Raw genomic sequence first — 19,463 nt, forward strand, 5'->3', positions numbered from 1 at the left:
ACACACAGAAATCATGATGTAATACACACACATCATGACATAATACATTACACACAGAACTAATCTTGTAATACACACACACATACACACACAGAAATCATAATGTAATACACACACACGCAGAAATCATGATGTAATATACACACGCGCACACACAGATATCATGATGTAATGCACACACACAGAAATCATGATGTAATATACACACACGCCCAGTAATCATGATGTAATACACACACACAGTAATCAAGATGTAATACACACACACACAGAAATCAGGATGTAAAACAAACACACACATCATGATGTAATACACACACACACACACACACACACATACAGAAACCATGACGTAATACACACAGAGAGAAATCATGATGTAATACACACACACAGAAATCATGATGTAATACACACACACACATCTTGACATAATACACACACAGAAGTCATGATATAATACACACACAGAGATAAATCATGACGTAATACACACACACAGAAATCATGATGTTATACAAACACGTGCGCACACACATATCATAATGTAATATACACACACACACACAAATTATGATGTACTACACACACACACACACACACACACACACACACACAAATCATGATGTTATACATGCGCGCGTGCACACATATTATAATGTAATACACACACACAGAAATCATGATGTACTACACACACATCATGACATAATACATTACACACAGAACTAATCTTGTAATACACATACACACATACACACACAGAAATCATAATGTAATACACACACACGCAGAAATCATGATGTAATATACACACGCGCACACACACAGATATCATGATGTAATGCACACACAGAAATCATGATGTAATATACACACGCGCACACACACAGATATCATGATGTAATACACACACACAGAAATCATGAATTAACACACACACATCATGACATAATACACACACACAGAAATCATGATGTAATATACACACACGCCCAGTAATCATGATGTAATACACACACACAGTAATCAAGATGTAATACACACACACACAGAAATCAGGATGTAAAACAAACACACACATCATGATGTAATACACACACACACACACACACACACACATACAGAAACCATGACGTAATACACACAGAGAGAAATCATGATGTAATACACACACACAGAAATCATGATGTAATACACACACACACATCTTGACATAATACACACACAGAAGTCATGATATAATACACACACAGAGATAAATCATGACGTAATACACACACACAGAAATCATGATGTTATACAAACACGTGCGCACACACATATCATAATGTAATATACACACACACACACACAAATTATGATGTACTACACACACACACACACACACACACACACACACACACACACACACACAGAAATCATGATGTTATACATGCGCGCGTGCACACATATTATAATGTAATACACACACACAGAAATCATGATGTACTACACACACATCATGACATAATACATTACACACAGAACTAATCTTGTAATACACATACACACATACACACACAGAAATCATAATGTAATACACACACACGCAGAAATCATGATGTAATATACACACGCGCACACACACAGATATCATGATGTAATGCACACACACAGAAATCATGATGTAATATACACACGCGCACACACACAGATATCATGATGTAATACACACACACAGAAATCATGAATTAACACACACACATCATGACATAATACACACACACAGAAATCATGATGTAATATACACACACACCCAGTAATCATGATGTAATACACACACACAGTAATCAAGATGTAATACACACACACACAGAAATCAGGATGTAAACAAACACACACATCATGATGTAATACACACACACACACACACACACACACACACACACACACACACACACACATACAGAAACCATGACGTAATACACACAGAGAGAAATCATGATGTAATACACACACACAGAAATCATGATGTAATACACACACACACATCGTGACATAATACACACACAGAAGTCATGATGTAATAGACACACAGAGATAAATCATGACGTAATACACACACACACAGAAATCATGATGTTATACAAACACGTGCGCACACACACATATCATAATGTAATATACACACACACAAATTATGATGTACTACACACACACACACACACACACACACACAGAAATCATGATGTTATACACGCGCGCGCACACACATATCATAATGTAATACACACACACAGAAATCATGATGTAATACACACACACAAATTATGATGTAATACACACACAGAAATCATGATGTAATACACACGCGCATACACAGATATCATGATGTAATACACACACAGAAATCATTATCTAATATACACACGTACACAGAAATCATGACATAATACACACACGACATAATATACACACACACATCATGATGTAATACACACAGAAATCATGATGTAAAACACACAAACACACATCATGATGTAATACACACACACACACACACACACACACTCAAAAAAATAAAACATTGGATTTACTTAACCGAGTTATGGCAACTGGTCCCACGAAACTGTGTTAATTTAGATGTATTGAATACAGTTATGTTTTGAATAACTCAACATAACTGTATTCAATACATCTAAATTAACACAGTTTTGTGGGACTGGTTGTCATAACTCGGTTAAGTAAATCCAATGGTTTTTTTTTGAGTGCACACACACACACACACACACACACACACACACGCACACACACACACACACACAGAAATCATGATGTAATACATACACACGCACATCAATATATTTCTCCCTTGGACAGTCTCATGATTGGTGAAAGTCAGTTTCACGTTCCATTGATTATTCAGTTGAAAATGTGACTTGGATTTTCTCGACTTTAATTTAAAACTCGTATGAAATAATAAACCACTGCTGCTCTAACTGAAGATCGTTTCTCCCCCTCAGCGCCACTCGACTCCATACACAGCTTACTGTTCCAGAAGAGTAATGATTGATAATCACACTGTCCGGTGTCACCCGGATGAGGATGAGTTTTTCTGGAGTCCAGTTCCTCGTGTGGTCTCACGGAGTTTCCTCTCTCCTCTGGCTTCATCATGAGGGATTAATATAAATCTACAGCAGAGTTCTGTAGAGCTGCTTTATGATCATCTCTATAGTTAAAGTCACTCTATAAATAATTACAGTGAGTGAAATTCATAACCCAGGGCAGCACGGTGCTGCAGTGGTTAACTTTGTCACGTCTCTGCAAGAAGGTTCTGGGTTTGAACCTCGTAGCCGACTGGGGGCCTTTCTGTGTTGAGTTTGTGTGTTTATGCTATGTGTGTGTGTGTGTGTGTGTGTGTGTGTGTGTGTGTGTGTGTGTGTGTGTGTGTGTGTGTGTATGTGAATGTGTGTGTGTGATGTGTGTGCGTCGTAGGATGTCAGACTATGACAACAGTGACTAGGTCAGTAAACCTTGGACTGAGCAAAACACATCTTAATTCCATCAATATGTATGTGTGTGAGTGAAAATATATCCTGTATACATTTCATATAGCAGATGTTCTAACAGATCAACATTTACGCACAACCTTAGGTCAGAGATAGCACAGGGCAATATATTCTGATAGAATGTTCCAAAATATATCAATATTACGTCTCGAGCAATGTGTCTAGCTTAGACAGAAGGTCACACAGTAACTTGGTCAAGTTACACAGGAGACAGAAGAATTCAATGCCTTCTAGCTGAAATAGTAAAATAGAACAGAACAATATTAAGAATAAATCCTTACAATTTTGTCACAAAATAAATTACTGCCTTCTTGGTCAAGAATAAATACTTACAATTATTTATCCTTACAAAGGAATAAAACCTTACACTCTGGGTGCTCCAGGTTCCTCCTACAGTCCAAAACCATGCAGACCAGGCCAACTGGATGCTCTAAAATGCTCATAACACACTGATCAGTGGGTGATTTGGGCTGGATCAGTATATTGTTTGGGGTCAGTCTGTTATTTGGGATTGATCAGTGTGTTATTCAGTATCAGTGTGTTACTCAGGATTGATCAATATGGCATTTTGGATCAATGTGTTATTCGGGTTTGATGTGTTATTTGGGAAACAGTGTGTTATTTGGGCTTGATAAGCGTGTTACTTGGGATTGATCAGTATGTGATTTGGGATTGGTGCACTCTTCAGAGGCAGTGTACTGTTTAGGAACAGTGTTTTATTTGAGTAGTAAGTTATCCAAGATCAGTATGTTATTTAAAATCAGTTTGTTAATCGGGATCAGTATGTTATTTTGCATTGAATGCTGTGTAATATGGGATTGATCCGTATGTGATTTGGGATCAGTGTACCATTCGAGATCAGCATACTGTTTAGGAACAGTGGTTTATTACAGTTTAGTACATAACCTGGGATCAGTATGTTATTTGGGATGGATCAGTGTTTTATTCAGTGTCAGTGTGTAATTCAGGATCAGTGTGTTATTCAGGGTCAGTGTGTCATTCGGGATCAGTATGTGATTTGGGATCAGTGTGTTATTCAGGGTCAGTGTGTCATTCGGGATCAATGTGTCATTCGGGACCAGTGTGTTATTCAGGGTCAGTGTGCTGTTTGGGGTTAGGGTTATATTCAGGGTCAGTGTGTTGTTCAGGGTCAATGTGTTATTCAAGGTAAGTGTTTTATAATGGATCAGTGTGTCATTCAGGGTCAGTGTGTCATTCAGGGTCAGTGTGTTATTCTGGGTCAGTGTGTTATTCAAGGTCAGTGTCTTATTCAGGGTCAGTGTTTAATAATGGGTCAGTGTGTCATTCGGGGTCAGTGTATCATTCAGGGTCAGTGTGTCATTCAGGGTCAGTGTGTCATTCAGGGTCAGTGTCTTATTCTGGGTCAGTGTGTTATTTAGGGTTAGTGTGCCATTCAGGGTCAGTGTGTTATTAGAGGTCAGTGTGTAATTCGGGGTCAGTGTGCCATTTGGGTTCAGTGTGTTATTCGGGGTCAGTGTGTTGTTTGGGTTCAGTGTGTTATTCGGGTTCAGTGTGTTATTCTGGGTCTGTGTGTTATTCTGGGTCAGTGTGTTTTTTCAGGGTCAGTGTGTAATTCAGGGTCAGTGTGTCATTCTGGATTAGTGTGCCATTCAGGGTCAGTGTGTTATTCGGGGTCAGTGGGTCATTCAGGATCAGTGTTTGATTCAGGATCAGTGTGTTATTCGGGGTCAGTGGGTCATTCAGGATCAGTGTGTTATTCAGGGTCAGCGTGTCATTTGGGATCAGTGTGTGATTCAGGGTCAGTGTGTTATTCTGGGTCAGTATGTTATTCAGGATCAGTGTGTGATTCACCGTCAGTGTTTTATTCAGGGTCATTGTGTCATTCAGGATCGGTGTGTGATTCAGGGTCAGAGTGTCATTCGGGGTCAGTGTGTGATTCAGGATCAGTGTGTTATTCAGGGTCAGTGTGTCATTTGGGATCAGTGTGTGATTCAGGGTCAGTGTGTTATTCAGGGTCACTGTGTCATTCTGGATTAGTGTGTCATTCAAGGTCAGTGTGTTATTCATGGTCAGTGTTTTATTCTGTGTCAGTCTGTCATTCAGGGTTAGTGTGCTATTCAGGGTCACTGTGTTATTCATGGTCAGTGTGTTATTCAGGGTCAGCCTGTCCTTCAGGATCAGTATGTGAATCAGGGTCAGTGTGTTATTCTGGGTCAGTGTGTTATTCGGGGTCAGTGTATCATTCAGGATCGGTGTGTGATTCAGGGTCAGTGTGTGATTCAGGATCAGTGTGTCATTCTGGATTAGTGTGTCATTCAAGGTCAGTGTGTTATTCATGGTCAGTGTTTTATTCTGTGTATAAATTGGTTGATCTTGCACTACATCGCCACCACGTCCCCAGTGTGATCAGAGACCTGATCCTGGATCATTACAACAAATTCAGGTTGAGGGGCACTTCTGGGGAAGTAACATCAGACTTGCATCGGCTGGAGAAAGGGATAATAACTGGGTGTACCATCTCAGTTATCCTCTTTGCCCTGGCAATGAACATGGTGGCCAAGTCAGCTGAGGTGGAATGCAGAGGCCCTCTAACCAGGTCTGGCATACGGCAGCCCCCCATAAGAGCATTTGTGGCAGATCACAGAATCCAGGGACACATGTCTGCCCGGGGGCATTTTGAGTTATTGACAGATTCGGAAAGTGCAGTTTCTAAGCTTTCCAATGATGCCTTCCATGTGGAGATCTGACAATATTTGAAGAATGTGTGGCCTTTTAAAAGTGTATACCTCTTAAAGCAGAAAAGGGAGAAAATCGCCCTCAAAGCTTTCCATCTCAGCTACTCTGGGTGTAGGGCGGGCACATAATGGTGCTCATTTGCATGACATTAAGGAAAGCCCTACCCCCTACTAGCTAGCACGATACTACTTTCATGTAAACAAAGATCACCACGTCAATTTTCCTTCCATGCAAAGTATGCCCAACACAATTATGAAGTACAAAAATAAGTCCTAAAGTATACTTTAACGCTTTGTGGTTGAAAAATTACTCACACCGTAAGAAAGAAAGATAGCACGATGATGACACAACTAACACAACACTAGTTTCATGTAAAGCCTCGGTCACAACCGGCCGTACGTGCTCCTACGGCCGGTCTACATGCAAAAAACGCAAGAAACACATGGAGAGTGCGCATGAAACGCACGAGAGCGCGCGTGTGAAAAGCACGAGAGCGGGCGTGTGATGTGCTGATTTTCGAGCCGCAGACCGGCCACAGAGGTTCTTTGTCATGTCAAACAAGCTCTACGGGCGCTTACGTTTTTTTCAGGTTGCAAGACAAACTTACGGCCAACGCGCGTCTTTCTCCGTGAACAAAAAAAAAACGCAGCGATTTGGGAAACGCCAAAAATCACACGGCCAAAAAATCATACGTCCGGTTGTGACCTAGGCTTAACCAAACCACAACACTCTCCGTTACATGCAAAAATAACCACACAGCCTTAGATTAATAAACTCACCTCATCAGAAAGAGAAACAGCGCCTTGCACACACCAGTGCCTCCGATGGAATGTAATCCTAGAACGGTCCGTGTATCATCCAATCATTCAAGTATTCCATTCAATCTGGAAAGCGAGGTTGTGTTTTTTTTGCTAAAAATGGTGATCTCCGATGTAAATACCGTGTGTCTGTTTGCTTCACGGTGTTTGCTCCTCTGCGCTCTGTTTAGTAACTCATTCCATAGTGAAATCACACGCCTGTATGCAGGTTAAGTAGCCATGCGCTCAACTCGGATCATACAGCTGATTCGCGGAAAAAAAAAAACAAATGACTTAAATCTTCATGTGAATGGCCCATATGGTAATTTACTCACACCCCCCAGCAGGCTACAGTCCTGACAAAAACGAGACAATTTGCAACAAAAAATGTATGCTTTTCCAACAAAACAATCTATTATCTGAAATACTGATTGCATTCTTCAAGATCTCAACTTGCACATGATGGAAAAAAACAAAAATCACAAATTTCGAAAAAAAAATGCTTCTTTTGCGATTATCGCGGATTCGTTTCGGCCGACATGTGTCCCTGGATTCGGTGAGGGGTCACATTTATGGATGACCTCACTGTGACAACAACATCAGTCCCAGGAGGGAGGTGGATCTTGCAAGGCCTTTCATAAACTTGTCACCTGGGCCAGGATGAGCTTCAAGCCTACGAAGTCAAGATCCATGGTGCTAAAAAGGGGGAAAGTGGTTGATAAATTCCGCTTCTCCTTGGCTGGAGCTGCTATCCCCTCCATTAGTGAGCAGCCAGTGAAGAGTCTGGGGAAGCTGTTTGATGCATCTCTGAAAGACACCGCCACCATTCAGAGGTCCAAATAAAGAGCTGGAAAGTTGGCTCACCAAGGTCGACAAGTCAGGCCTTCCAGGCAGATTTAAGGCCTGGATCTACCAGCATTCCATCCTACCACAGGTTCTATGGCCTCTGCTGGTGTACTCAGTCCCAGTGTCAACAGAGGAGTCTCTGGAGAGGAAAATCACTAGCTTTCTCCGAAAATGGTTGGGCCTCCCTCGCAGCCTAGTAGTGCAGCCCTCTAAGGGACCAGCAACATCTTACAGCTCCCATTCAGTGGTCTCACTAAAAAATTCATGGTGGTACGCACAAGAGAAGTCCTTCAGTACAGGGACTCCTGGGACCAGAAGGTGGCAACAGCCGGCATTGAGGTGCGAACAGGGAGGAAGTGGAGAGCGGAGAGATCAGTGGAGGTGGCAGAATCATGCCTCAGGCAGAAGGAGCTGGTGGGGATGGTGGCCATCGGGAGAGCTGGTTTGGGCTTTTTCTCAAAGACCCAAGTGGGCAAGGCCCAAGGGAAGGAGAGACACCAGCTAATCCAGGAAGAGGTCAGAGCAGGTGTGGAGGAAGAGTGAGTGAGCAGAACAGGGGGGCTCAGGCAGCAGGGGGCATGGATAAAGTGGGAGGGTATCCTACAGTGCAAGGTCACCTGGACAAACATCATGCAGGCGGACCTCCATCACATTAATTTCCTCGTCCAGGCTGTATATGATGCCCTACCAAGCCCAGCCAACCTCCATGTGTGGGGCAAGAGTGAGACACCAGCATGCCAGCTATGCTCTGGAAGGGGATCCTTACAACTTCTGCTGAGTAGCTGTCCAAAGGCCCTTGCAGAAGGTCGCCACCGCTGGCGCCACGACCAAGTGCTGAAGGTGGTGGCAGAAAGCATATCTAATGCCATCACCCCTGGCAAACACCATCTTGCCCTGAAGACCAAAATTAACTTTGTCAAAGCTGGAGAAGAACCCTGCCGACAGCAAAGAACAAGGTCAGGGCTCCTCTATACAGCCTCTGATTGGCAGCTGCAAGCCGATCTGGGGAAGCAGCTGATGTTCCCTCAGCATGTTGCCAGATATAATCATCATCTCAGAGGCAACAAAACAGCTGATTGTGCTCGAACTCACAGTGTCCTGGGAAGATCAAATGGAAGAGGCAAATGAAAGGAAACACGCAAAGTACCAGGAGCTGGTGGAGAAGTGCCAGGAAGGGGGCTGGAAGACTCATTACGAGCCAATAGAGGTGGGCTGTAGAGGATTTGCAGGGCACTCACGCTGCAATGTCCTCAACCAATTGGGCCTAACAGGAGTGGCTAAGAAGAGGGCCATCCGATCCATATGTGAAGCCGCAGAGAAGGCTACAAGGTGGCTGTGGATAAAGAGGGCTGATCCATGGGTGGTTGCTGCTGGGACACAAGCTGAGCTTTAATCAAACTCAGCTGGGTTGCCTGGGCGAGGGTGTCTGATGTTGAAAGAACCGAAACACCCAGTGACCCCAGGTTACATCACTGATGATGTGTCCCAGTTCATCCAGAGGATGTATCTTGAACACTGTGTCATTCTGTCATTCAGGGTTAGTGTGCTATTCAGGGTCAGTGTGTTATTCGTGGTCACTGTGTCATTCTGGATTAGTGTGTCATTCAAGGTCAGTGTGTTATTCATGGTCAATTTTATTCTGTGTCAGCCTGTCATTCAGGGTTAGTGTGCTATTCAGGGTCAGTGTGTTATTTGTGGTCAGTGTGTTATTCAGGGTCAGCCTGTCCTTCAGGATCAGTGTGTGATTCAGGGTCAGTGCATTATTCTGGGTCAGTGTGTTATTTGGGGTCAGTGTGTCATTCAGAGTCAGTGTTTTATTCTGGACTAGTGTGTCATTCTGGATTAGTGTGCCATTCAGGGTCAGTGTGTTATGCTGGGTCAGTGGGTCATTCAGGATCAGTGTTTGATTCAGGGTCAGTGTGTTATTCTGGGTCAGTGTGTTATTGGGGGTCAGTGTGTGATTCACCGTCAGTGTTTTATTCAGGGTCAGTGTGTCATTCAGGATCGGTGTGTGATTCAGGGTCAGAGTATCATTCGGGGTCAGTGTGTGATTCAGGATCATTGTGTTATTCAGGGTCAGCGTGTCATTCGGGATCAGTGTGTGATTCAGGGTCAGTGTGTTATTCAGGATCAGTGTGTCATTCAGGATCAGTGTGTCGTTCAGGATCAGTGTTTTATTCTGGGTCAGTGTGTCCTTCTAGGGTCAGTGTGTTCTTCAGGGTCAGCATGTCATTCGGGTTCAGTGTGTGATTCAGGGTCAGTGTGTAATTCTGGATCAGTGTGTTATTCAGGGTCAGTGTGTCATTCTGGATTAGTGTGTCATTCAAGGTCAGTGTGTTATTCATGGTCAGTGCTTTATTCTGTGTCAGTCTGGCATTCAGGGTTGGTGTGCCATTCAGGGTCAGTGTAGTATTCATGGTCAGTGTATTATTCAGGGTCAGCCTGTCCTTCAGGATCAGTGTGTGATTCAGGGTCAGTGTGTTATTCTGGGTCAGTGTGTCATTCAGAGTCAGTGTTTTATTCTGGGTCAGTCTGTCATTCTGGGTCAGTGTGTTCTTCAGGGTCAGCGTGTCATTTGGGTTCAGTGTGTGATTCAGGGTCAGTGTGTAATTCGGGGTCAGTGTGTGATTCAGGGTTAGTATGCCATTCAGGGTTAGTGTGTTATTCGGGGTTAGTGTGTCATTCTGGATTACTGTGTCATTCAAGGTCAGTGTGTTATTCATGGTCAGCATGTCATTCGGGTTCAGTGTGTGATTCAGGGTCAGTGTGTAATTCTGGATCAGTGTGTTATTCAGGGTCAGTGTGTCATTCTGGATTAGTGTGTCAAGGTCAGTGTGTTATTCATGGTCAGTGCTTTATTCTGTGTCAGTCTGTCATTCAGGGTTAGTGTGCCATTCAGGGTCAGTGTATTATTCGTGGTCAGTGTGTTATTCAGGGTCAGCCTGTCCTTCAGGATCAGTGTGTGATTCAGGGTCAGTGTGTTATTCTGGGTCAGTGTGTCATTCAGAGTCAGTGTTTTTTTCTGGGTCAGTGTGTCATTCAGGATCGGTGTGTGATTCAGGATCAGTGTGTTATTCTGGGTCGGTGTGTCATTCAGGGTCAGTGTGTCATTCAAGGTTATTGTGTTATTCAGGGTCAGTGTGTCATTCAGGATCGGTGTGTGATTCAGGATCAGTGTGTTATTCTGGGTCGGTGTGTCATTCAGGGTCAGTGTGTCATTCAAGGTTATTGTGTTTTTCAGGGTCAGTGTGTTATTCAGGGTCAGCCTGTCCTTCAGGATCAGTGTGTGATTCAGGGTCAGTGTGTTATTCTGGTTCGGTGTGTGATTCAGGGTCAGTGTTATTCTGGGTCAGTGTGTCATTCAGTATCAGTGTGTTATTCAGGATCAGTGTGTCATTCGGGATCATTGTGTCATTCAGGATCAGTGTGTCATTCAGGGTCAGTGTTTTATTCTGGGTCAGTGTGTTATTCAGGGTCAGCGTGTCATTCGGTTTCAGTGTGTGATTCAGGGTCAGTGTGTAATTCGGGGTCAGTGTGTTATTTGGGGTCAGTGTGTGATTCAGGGTCATTGTGTTATTCTGGGTCAGTGTGTCATTCAGTATCAGTGTGTTATTCAGGATCAGTGTGTCATTCGGGATCATTGTGTCATTCAGGATCAGTGTGTCATTCAGGGTCAGTGTTTTATTCTGGGTCAGTGTGTTATTCAGGGTCAGCGTGTCATTCGGTTTCAGTGTGTGATTCAGGGTCAGTGTGTAATTCGGGGTCAGTGTGTTATTTGGGGTCAGTGTGTTATTCTGGGTCAGTGTGTTATTTGGGGTCAGTGTGTAATTCGGGGTCACTGTGTTCTTCTGGGTCTATGTGTTATTCCGGGTCAGTGTGTAATTCAGGGTCAGTGTGTCATTCAGGATAAGTGTGCCATTCAGGGTCAGTGTGTTATTTGGGGTCAGTATGTCATGCAGGGTCAGTGTGTCATTCAGGAACAGTGTGTGATTCATGGTCAGTGTGTTATTGGGGGTCAGTGTATGATTCACCATTAGTGGGGTTTTTTTCAGGGTCATTGTGTCATTCAGGATCAGTGTGTGATTCAGGGTCAGTGTGTTATTCAGGGCCAGTGTGTTTTTCAGGGTCAGTGTTTTATAATGGGTCAGTGTGTCATTCAGGGTCAGTGTGTCATTCAGGGTCAGTGTGTTATTCTGGGTCAGTGTGTTATTTAGGGTTAGTATGCCATTCAGGGTCAGTGTGTTATTAGAGGTCAGTGTGTAATTCGGGGTCAGTGTGCCATTTGGGTTCAGTGTGTTATTCGGGATCAGTGTGTTGTTTGGTTTCAGTGTGTTATTTGTGGTCAGTGTGTTATTCTGGGTCAGTGTGTTATTCAGGGTCAGTGTATAATTCAGGGTCAGTGTGTCATTCGGGTTCAGTCTGTCACTCAGGGTTAGTGTGCCATTCAGGGTCAGTGTATTATTCGTGGTCAGTGTGTTATTCAGGGTCAGCCTGTCCTTCAGGATCAGTGTGTGATTCATGGTCAGTGTGTTATTCTGGGTCACTGTGTTATTCGGGGTCAGTGTGTCATTCAGAATCAGTGTTTTATTCTGGGCCAGTGTGTCAATCAGGATCAGTGTGTCATTCAAGGTTATTGTGTTATTCAGGGTCAGTGTGTCATTCAGGATTGGTGTGTTATTCTGGGTCATTGTGTGATTTGGGGTCAGTGTGTTAGTCAGGATCAGTGTGTCATTCAGGATCAGTGTGTTATTCAGGCTCAGTGTTTTATTCTGGGTCAGTGTGTCATTCTGGGTCAGTGTTCTTCAGGGTCAGTGTGTAATTTGGGGTCAGTGTGTTATTCTGGATCAGTGTGTTATTCAGGGTCAGTGTGTTATTCGGGGTCAGTGTGTTATTCTGGATTAGTGTGTCATTCAAGGTCAGTGTGTTATTCATGGTCAGTGATTTATTCTGTGACAGTCTGTCATTCAGGGTTAGTGTGCCATTCAGGGTCAGTGTATTATTCATGGTCAGTGTGTTATTCATGGTCAGCCTGTCCTTCAGGATCAGTGTGTTATTCTGAGTCAGTATGTTATTCGGGGTCAGTGTTTCATTCAGGGTCAGTATATTATTCATGGTCATTGTGTTATTCAGGGTCAGCCTGTCCTTCAGGATCAGTGTGTGATTCAGGGTCAGTGTGTTATTCTGGGTCAGTGTGTTATTCGGGGTTAGTGTGTCATCCGGAGTCAGTGTTTTATTCTGGGCCAGTGTGTCATTCACGATCGGTGTGTGATTCAGGATCAGTGTGTTATTCTGGGTCAGTGTGCCATTCAGAGTCAGTGTGTCATTCAAGGTTATTGTGTTATTTAGGGTCAGTGTGTCATTCAGGATTGGTGTGTGATTCAGGGTAAGTGTGTTATTTGGGGTCAGTGTGTTATTCTGGGTCAGTGTGTCATTTGGTATCAGTGTGTTATTCAGGATCAGTGTGTCGTTCAGGGTCAATGTTTTATTCTGGGTCAGTGTGTCATTCTGGGTCAGTGTGTTATTCAGGGTCAGCGTATCATTTGGGTTCAGTGTGTGATTCAGGGTCAGTGTGTAATTCGGGGTCAGTGTGTGATTCAGGATCAGTGAGTTATTCTGGGTCAGTGTGTCTTTCAGGATCGGTGTGTCATTAAGGGGCAGTGTGTAATTCGGAGACAGTGTGTGATTCAGGGTCAGTGTGTTATTCTGGGTCAGTATTTGATTCAGGGTCAGTGTGTTATTCTGGGTCAGTATGTCATTCAGGGTCAGTGGTTTATTCTGGGTCAGTGTATTATTCAGTGTCAGTGTATTATTCAGGGTCAGTGTCGTATTTGGGGTCAGTGTGTCATTCTGGATTGTTGTGTTATTCAGGATCTGTGTGTCATTCAGTGTCACTGTGTTATTCATGGTCAGTGTTTAATTCTGGGTCAGTTTGTTATATCGGGTCAGCGTGTCATTCAGGATCAGTGTGTGATTCAGGATCAGTGAGTTATTCTGGGTCAGTGTGTTATTCAGGGTCAGTGTGCCATTCAGGATCGGTGTGTCATTAAGTGTCAGTGTGTAATTCGGAGACAGTGTGTGATTCAGGGTCAGTGTGTTATTCTGGGTCAGTGTGTCTTTGAGGGTCAATGTGTTATTTGGGGCCAGTGTGTGATTCTGGGTTAGTGTGTTATTCGGGATCAGTGTGTTATTCAGGATCAGTGTGTTATTCTGGATCAGTGTTTGATTCAGGGTCAGCGTGTTATTCGGGGTCATTGTCTGACTCTGGGTCAGTGTGCCATTCAGGGTCAGTATGTCATTCAGGGTCAGTGTTTTATTCTAGGTCAGTGTATTATTCAGGGTCAGTGTGTTATTAAGGGTCAGTGTCAAATTCGGGGTCAGTGTGTCATTCTGGATTATTGTGTTATTCAGGATCAGTGTGTCATTCAGGTTCAGTATGTTATTCTAGGTCAATATTTCATTCAGGGTCAGTGTGTTATTCTGGGTCAGTATTTTATTCGGGGTGAGTGTGTGATTCAGGGTCAGTGAGGTATTCTGGGTCAGTGTGTTATTCTGGGTCATTGAGTCGTTCAGGATCGGTGTGTCATTCAGGGTCAGTGTCTAATTCGGAGTCAGTGTGTGATTCAGGGTCAGTGTGTTATTCTGTGTCAGTATTTTATTCAGGGTCAGTGTGTTATTCTGTGTCTGTATTTTATTCAGGGTCAGTGTGTTATTCTGGGTCTCTGTTATTCAGGGTCAGTGTGTTGTTCAGATTCAGTGTGTAATTCAGGGTCAGTGTCTAATTCTGAGTCAGTGTGTTATTCAGCGTCAGTGTGTTATTCTGGGTCAGTGTTTCATTTAGGGTCAGTGTGTTATTCGGGATCAGTGTGTTATGCATGGTCAGTGTGTTGTTCAGGGTCAGTGTGTCATTCAGTGCCAGTGTTTTATTCTGGTTCAGTTTGTTATAAAGGGTCAGCGTGTCATTCGCGATCAGTGTGTGATTCAGGGTCAGTGTGTAATTCGGAGTCAGTGTGAGATTCAGGGTCAGTGTGTTATTCTGGGTCAATGTTACATTCAGGGTCAGTGTGTTATTCTGGTTCAGTGTGTTATTCGGGGTCAGTGTGTGATTCAGGGTCAGTGTGTTATTCTGGGTCAGTTTGTGATTCAGGGTCAGTGTGTTACGCTGGGTCAGTATGTGAATGAAGTAATTGAACCACTTCTAAAAATAATAAATTCTTCTCTTACGATTGGCTATTTACCCAAATCCTTTAAACTAGCAGTTATCAAACCCTTGATTAAAAAACCTGAACTTGATCCCTGTCAGCTGTCCAATTATCAGCCAATATCAAACCTCCCCTTTATCTCCAAGATCCTTGAAAAAGCTGTGGCACAGCAGTTATGCTCATATTTACATAGGAATAACATCCATGAAATGTATCAGTCAGGATTTAGACCTCATCATAGCACAGAGACAGCACTGGTTAAAGTAGTAAATGACCTACTGTTGGCGTCTGATCAGGGCTGTGTCTCGCTACTTGTGTTGCTTGACCTCAGTGCAGCATTTGATACCACTGATCATTCCATTCTTCCGGATAGACTAGAAAATGTTGTGGGAGTTAAGGGAATGGCCCTCTCCTGGCTCAGCTCTTATTTAACTGATCGTTATCAGTATGTTGATATAAATGGTGATATTTCTAGACGTACTGAGGTAAAGTTTGGTGTTCCACAAGGTTCTGTCTTGGGTCCACTGCTTTTTTCTTTATATATGTTACCTCTGGGTGATATTATTCGTAAACATTGTATTAGTTTCCACTGTTATGCTGATGACACACAGTTGTATGTCTCTGCAAAACCTGATGAGAGACACCAGCTTTATAGAATTGAGGAATGTGTTAAGGACATTAGACACTGGATGCTTATTAATTTCCTTCTGCTTAACTCTGACAAGACTGAAGTACTTGTACTAGGACCACATAGGATGTTCCAATAAGTGCATAAACAAGCTCCAGTTAGTTCAAAATACAGCAGCAAGAGTCCTTACTAGAACTAGAAAATATGACCACATCACACCTGTCTTATCCACACTGCATTGGCTCCCAATCAAATTTCATATTGATTATAAATACTACTATTGACCTTTAAAGCACTAAATGGTCTTGCACCACAGTACCTGAGTGAACTTCTGCTCCTCTATGACCCGCCACGCCTACTTAGATCAAAAGGTGCAGGCTATCTGCTGGTACCTCGTATAGTGAAGGCTACATCAGGGGGCAGAGCCTTTTCTTACAAAGCTCCACAGTTATGGAACAGCCTTCCAAGTAGTGTTCAGGAATCAGACACAGTCTCAGCATTTAAGTCTAGGCTGAAAACATATCTGTTTAGTCAAGCCTTTTGTTAATGGTGTTTATGAGGTAAAGGAGTAGATCTAGAGGGTCCTCAGACATAGAGTGTTTTGGTAAACTGGGATGTATGGATGCTGTCAGTCCCCACTCGCTTGCTCACTCGAGTTTGTTGACGGTGTAGTGGCTGGCTGCTTTATGTCCCGGGGCTCCCTCATGCCTGTGTTACCTTCTGGCTCTCCCCTTTTAGTTATGCTGTCATAGTTAGTTGCCGGAGTCCCTGCTTGTACTCGGTGCAATATGTATACTGTTCCTACTTATTCAGGTGACATTGGGCATACCTAACGACCCGTGTTTTCTTTCCCTCTCCCCCCCCAAAAAAAATCTGTCCCTCTGAGTTACATGGAGTCAACAGGAAATCTTTCGGTGAAGAGGGTGGAGACCTCGACTGGCTATTGTAGCCTGCAGGGAATCGGCCGTCAGACATTCTGTCGCATGTCCCAGACCCGGTGAAATGTAACTGAATTGTCTTGGCCAGCCCTAAGGGTCCCATCTGCATCTCATCATTGCTGAGGAGTGTGCTCCCATCACCCAATCAAGCATCCATCCAGAGCAGGTCATGATATTTTTTAACCTTATTAACATGCCATTGTTGTGTATTATGCCTGATGTCAAGACTCTCGTCTCTGCAAGCCTACCACACAGATTTAATACTTGTGTCATTTTTAGGGCATACCTAACAACCTGTGTTTTCTCCCCCCCCCACCAATCTGTCCCTCTGAGTTACATGTTGGTCCTGGGATTGAGATGCTGGCCTCTTCTGCCCCTCGGACCTGCTTGATCCATCCTGGTGCCCTGTGTCTGGTCGGAGTTTTATCGCATCGCTCCTGTGAAGGACGGCCCCATGAAGACAGTTGAGGGTTACACCTGGAGGATGCTCTGGACTCTTACAGTAATGCTTTTATGGCTGAGGACTACAGTTGACTTGCTAACTTTAGGACTGCAGTTGTCATGAACAGTTTTGCACTCAAGTTTCCATCAATGAAGAGTTACAACATCAATGAAACTGTCTTCATGTTAAAACTGTTAATGTTATAGTCATGCTGTCTGTTGTTGCCCAAATGAGGATGGGTTCCCTTTTGAGTCTGGTTCCTCTCGAGGTTTCTTCCTCATGTTGTCTGAGGGAGTTTTTCCTCGCCACTGTCGCCACAGGCTTGCTCATTGGGGATAGATTAGGGACAAAATTAGCTCATGTTTTAAGTCATTCAAATTCTGTAAAGCTGCTTTGCGACAATGTTTATTGTTAAAAGCGCTATACAAATAAACTTGATTTGACTTGACTTGATTTATTCATGGTCAGTGTGTTATTTAGGGTCAGTGTGTCATTCAGGGTCAGTTTGTCATTCCGGGTCAGTGTGCCATTCAGGGTCAGAGTGTCATTCAGGGTCAGTGTGTTATTCGGGGTCAGTTTCGTATTCGGGGTCAGTGTGTCATTCTGGATTATTGTGTTATTCAGGAGCAGTGTGTCATTCAGTGTCAGTGTGTTATTCGTGGTCTTTTTTTATTCTGGGTCAGTCTGTCATTCAGCATTATTGTTCCATTCAGGGTCAGTGTGTTATTCGCGGTCAGTGTGTCGTTCTGGGTCAGTTTGTTATAGGGTCAGCGTTTCATTCGGAATCAGTGTGATTCAGGGTCAGTGTGTTATTCTGGGTCAGTGTGTGATACAGGGTCAGTGTTTTATTCAGGGTCAGTGTGTTACTCAGGGTCAGTGTGTCATTCAGGATTGGTGTGTGATTCAGGATCAGTGTCGAATTCGGAGTCAGTGTGTGATTCAGGGTCAGTGTGTTATTCTGGGTCAGTGTTTGATTCAGGGTCAGTCTGTTATTCTGGGTCAGTGGAGAATGGATTCAGTGGATTCGGGGTCAGAAAAGATGGCGCCAGTGTGTGTGGCTGGCCGTCTGCTGCTCCTGCAATGTTTGGTGTTTTTATTATTTTTAACCATCGGCACTAAACAGATCGAGTCTCTGCTGGTGTATGATCGCCAGTCGCTCTTGATTATCCGACAAAATGTCAGCTACCAGAACACTGTTAAGGAGACCAAAAGACAATACCTGTCAAATATCATTGAGTCCAATCGTCAAAACCCACGAGTGCTATTTAAGACCATTGACACTGTTCTTAATGCCCCACAGCCTGTCAGCGTGGAGGCATCTCCTGAAATATGCAATAGCTTCCTCCACTTTTTTATTGATAAGGTTGCTACTGCTAGGGCTCTCATCTCAGCTCCTGCATTGGACCCCTCGGACTCTGCTCCTTGTTCTGTAGTTCTTGATAAATTTGAGCCTGTGTCTCTGTCATTTTTAGAAGATCTGGTTGGCCATATTAAGCCTTCAGGTTCTCCCTGTGACGCTGTCTCTCCTCGTCTCTTTAAAGAAGTTTTCCCTAGTATAGGGCAGTCAGTCCTGGCTATCATAAACAGCAGTCTGTCTTCTGGTGTTGTCCCTCTGAATTTTAAACATGCAGTGGTGCAACCACTATTTAAGAAACCTGGCCTTGATCGTAGTGTGCTGGCCAATTTCAGACCCATCTCTAAGCTGCCTTTTATTTCAAAAATTTTGGAGAAAGTTGTTCACGCTCAGTTGAAGTCATTTTTAGATGAGCATGGTGTCCTAGAGGTCTTTCAGTCCAGTTTTAAAACTCTGCATAGCACAGAGTCATCTCTATTAAGGGTTTTTAATGACATCCTCATGGCTAATGACTCTGGTGACCATGTAATTCTTGTTCTGTTGGACCTAACTGCGGCCTTTGACACCGTGGACCACAACATCTTAGTGGCTCGGTTACACCGCCTAGTGGGTATTCATGGTACTGCTCTGGAATGGTTAAACTCATATCTGGCTGACAGAAGCATGAGTGTAAGCCTTGGAAATTTGGAGTCCAGTTCTGCTCCACTGTTGTATGGGGTTCCACAGGGGTCCATTTTAGGGCCACTGCTTTTTTCTTTGTATTTATTGCCCCTGGGCTTCATCCTGAGAAAGCATGGCATCTCCTTTCATTGTTACGCAGACGATAGTCAGATATATGTGTCACTGAAGAAAAAAAAATGCTTTCTCCCTCACACCACTTCTGTCATGTCTCGAAGACATCAAGGCCTGGATGGCCTTGAACTTTTCAAAATTTTAATGGAAATAAAACAGAAGTGATGGTGTTTGGCCCCAGCGGCTCTTGTGAACCCT

General features: G+C 43.5%; 1 protein-coding gene across 1 annotated transcript; it reads right to left on the reverse strand.

Moving 5' to 3' along the window:
* Positions 1-5,105: 5,105 nt before the first annotated feature.
* Positions 5,106-5,870, reverse strand: LOC132888948 (homeobox protein SMOX-1-like). The gene has a single exon (XM_060925034.1). The coding sequence runs from the start codon at positions 5,868-5,870 to the stop codon at positions 5,106-5,108; it is 765 nt and encodes a 254-aa protein (XP_060781017.1).
* Positions 5,871-19,463: the final 13,593 nt, after the last annotated feature.

This window comes from Neoarius graeffei, chromosome 7, assembly GCF_027579695.1.
Source record: "Neoarius graeffei isolate fNeoGra1 chromosome 7, fNeoGra1.pri, whole genome shotgun sequence".
NCBI lineage: Eukaryota > Metazoa > Chordata > Actinopteri > Siluriformes > Ariidae > Neoarius > Neoarius graeffei.

Bases quoted from the DNA above. Each gene is read 5' to 3' on its own strand.
- LOC132888948 (XM_060925034.1), bottom strand. From the start codon at position 5,870: ATGAATAACACACTGACCTTGAATGACACACTAATCCAGAATGACACA.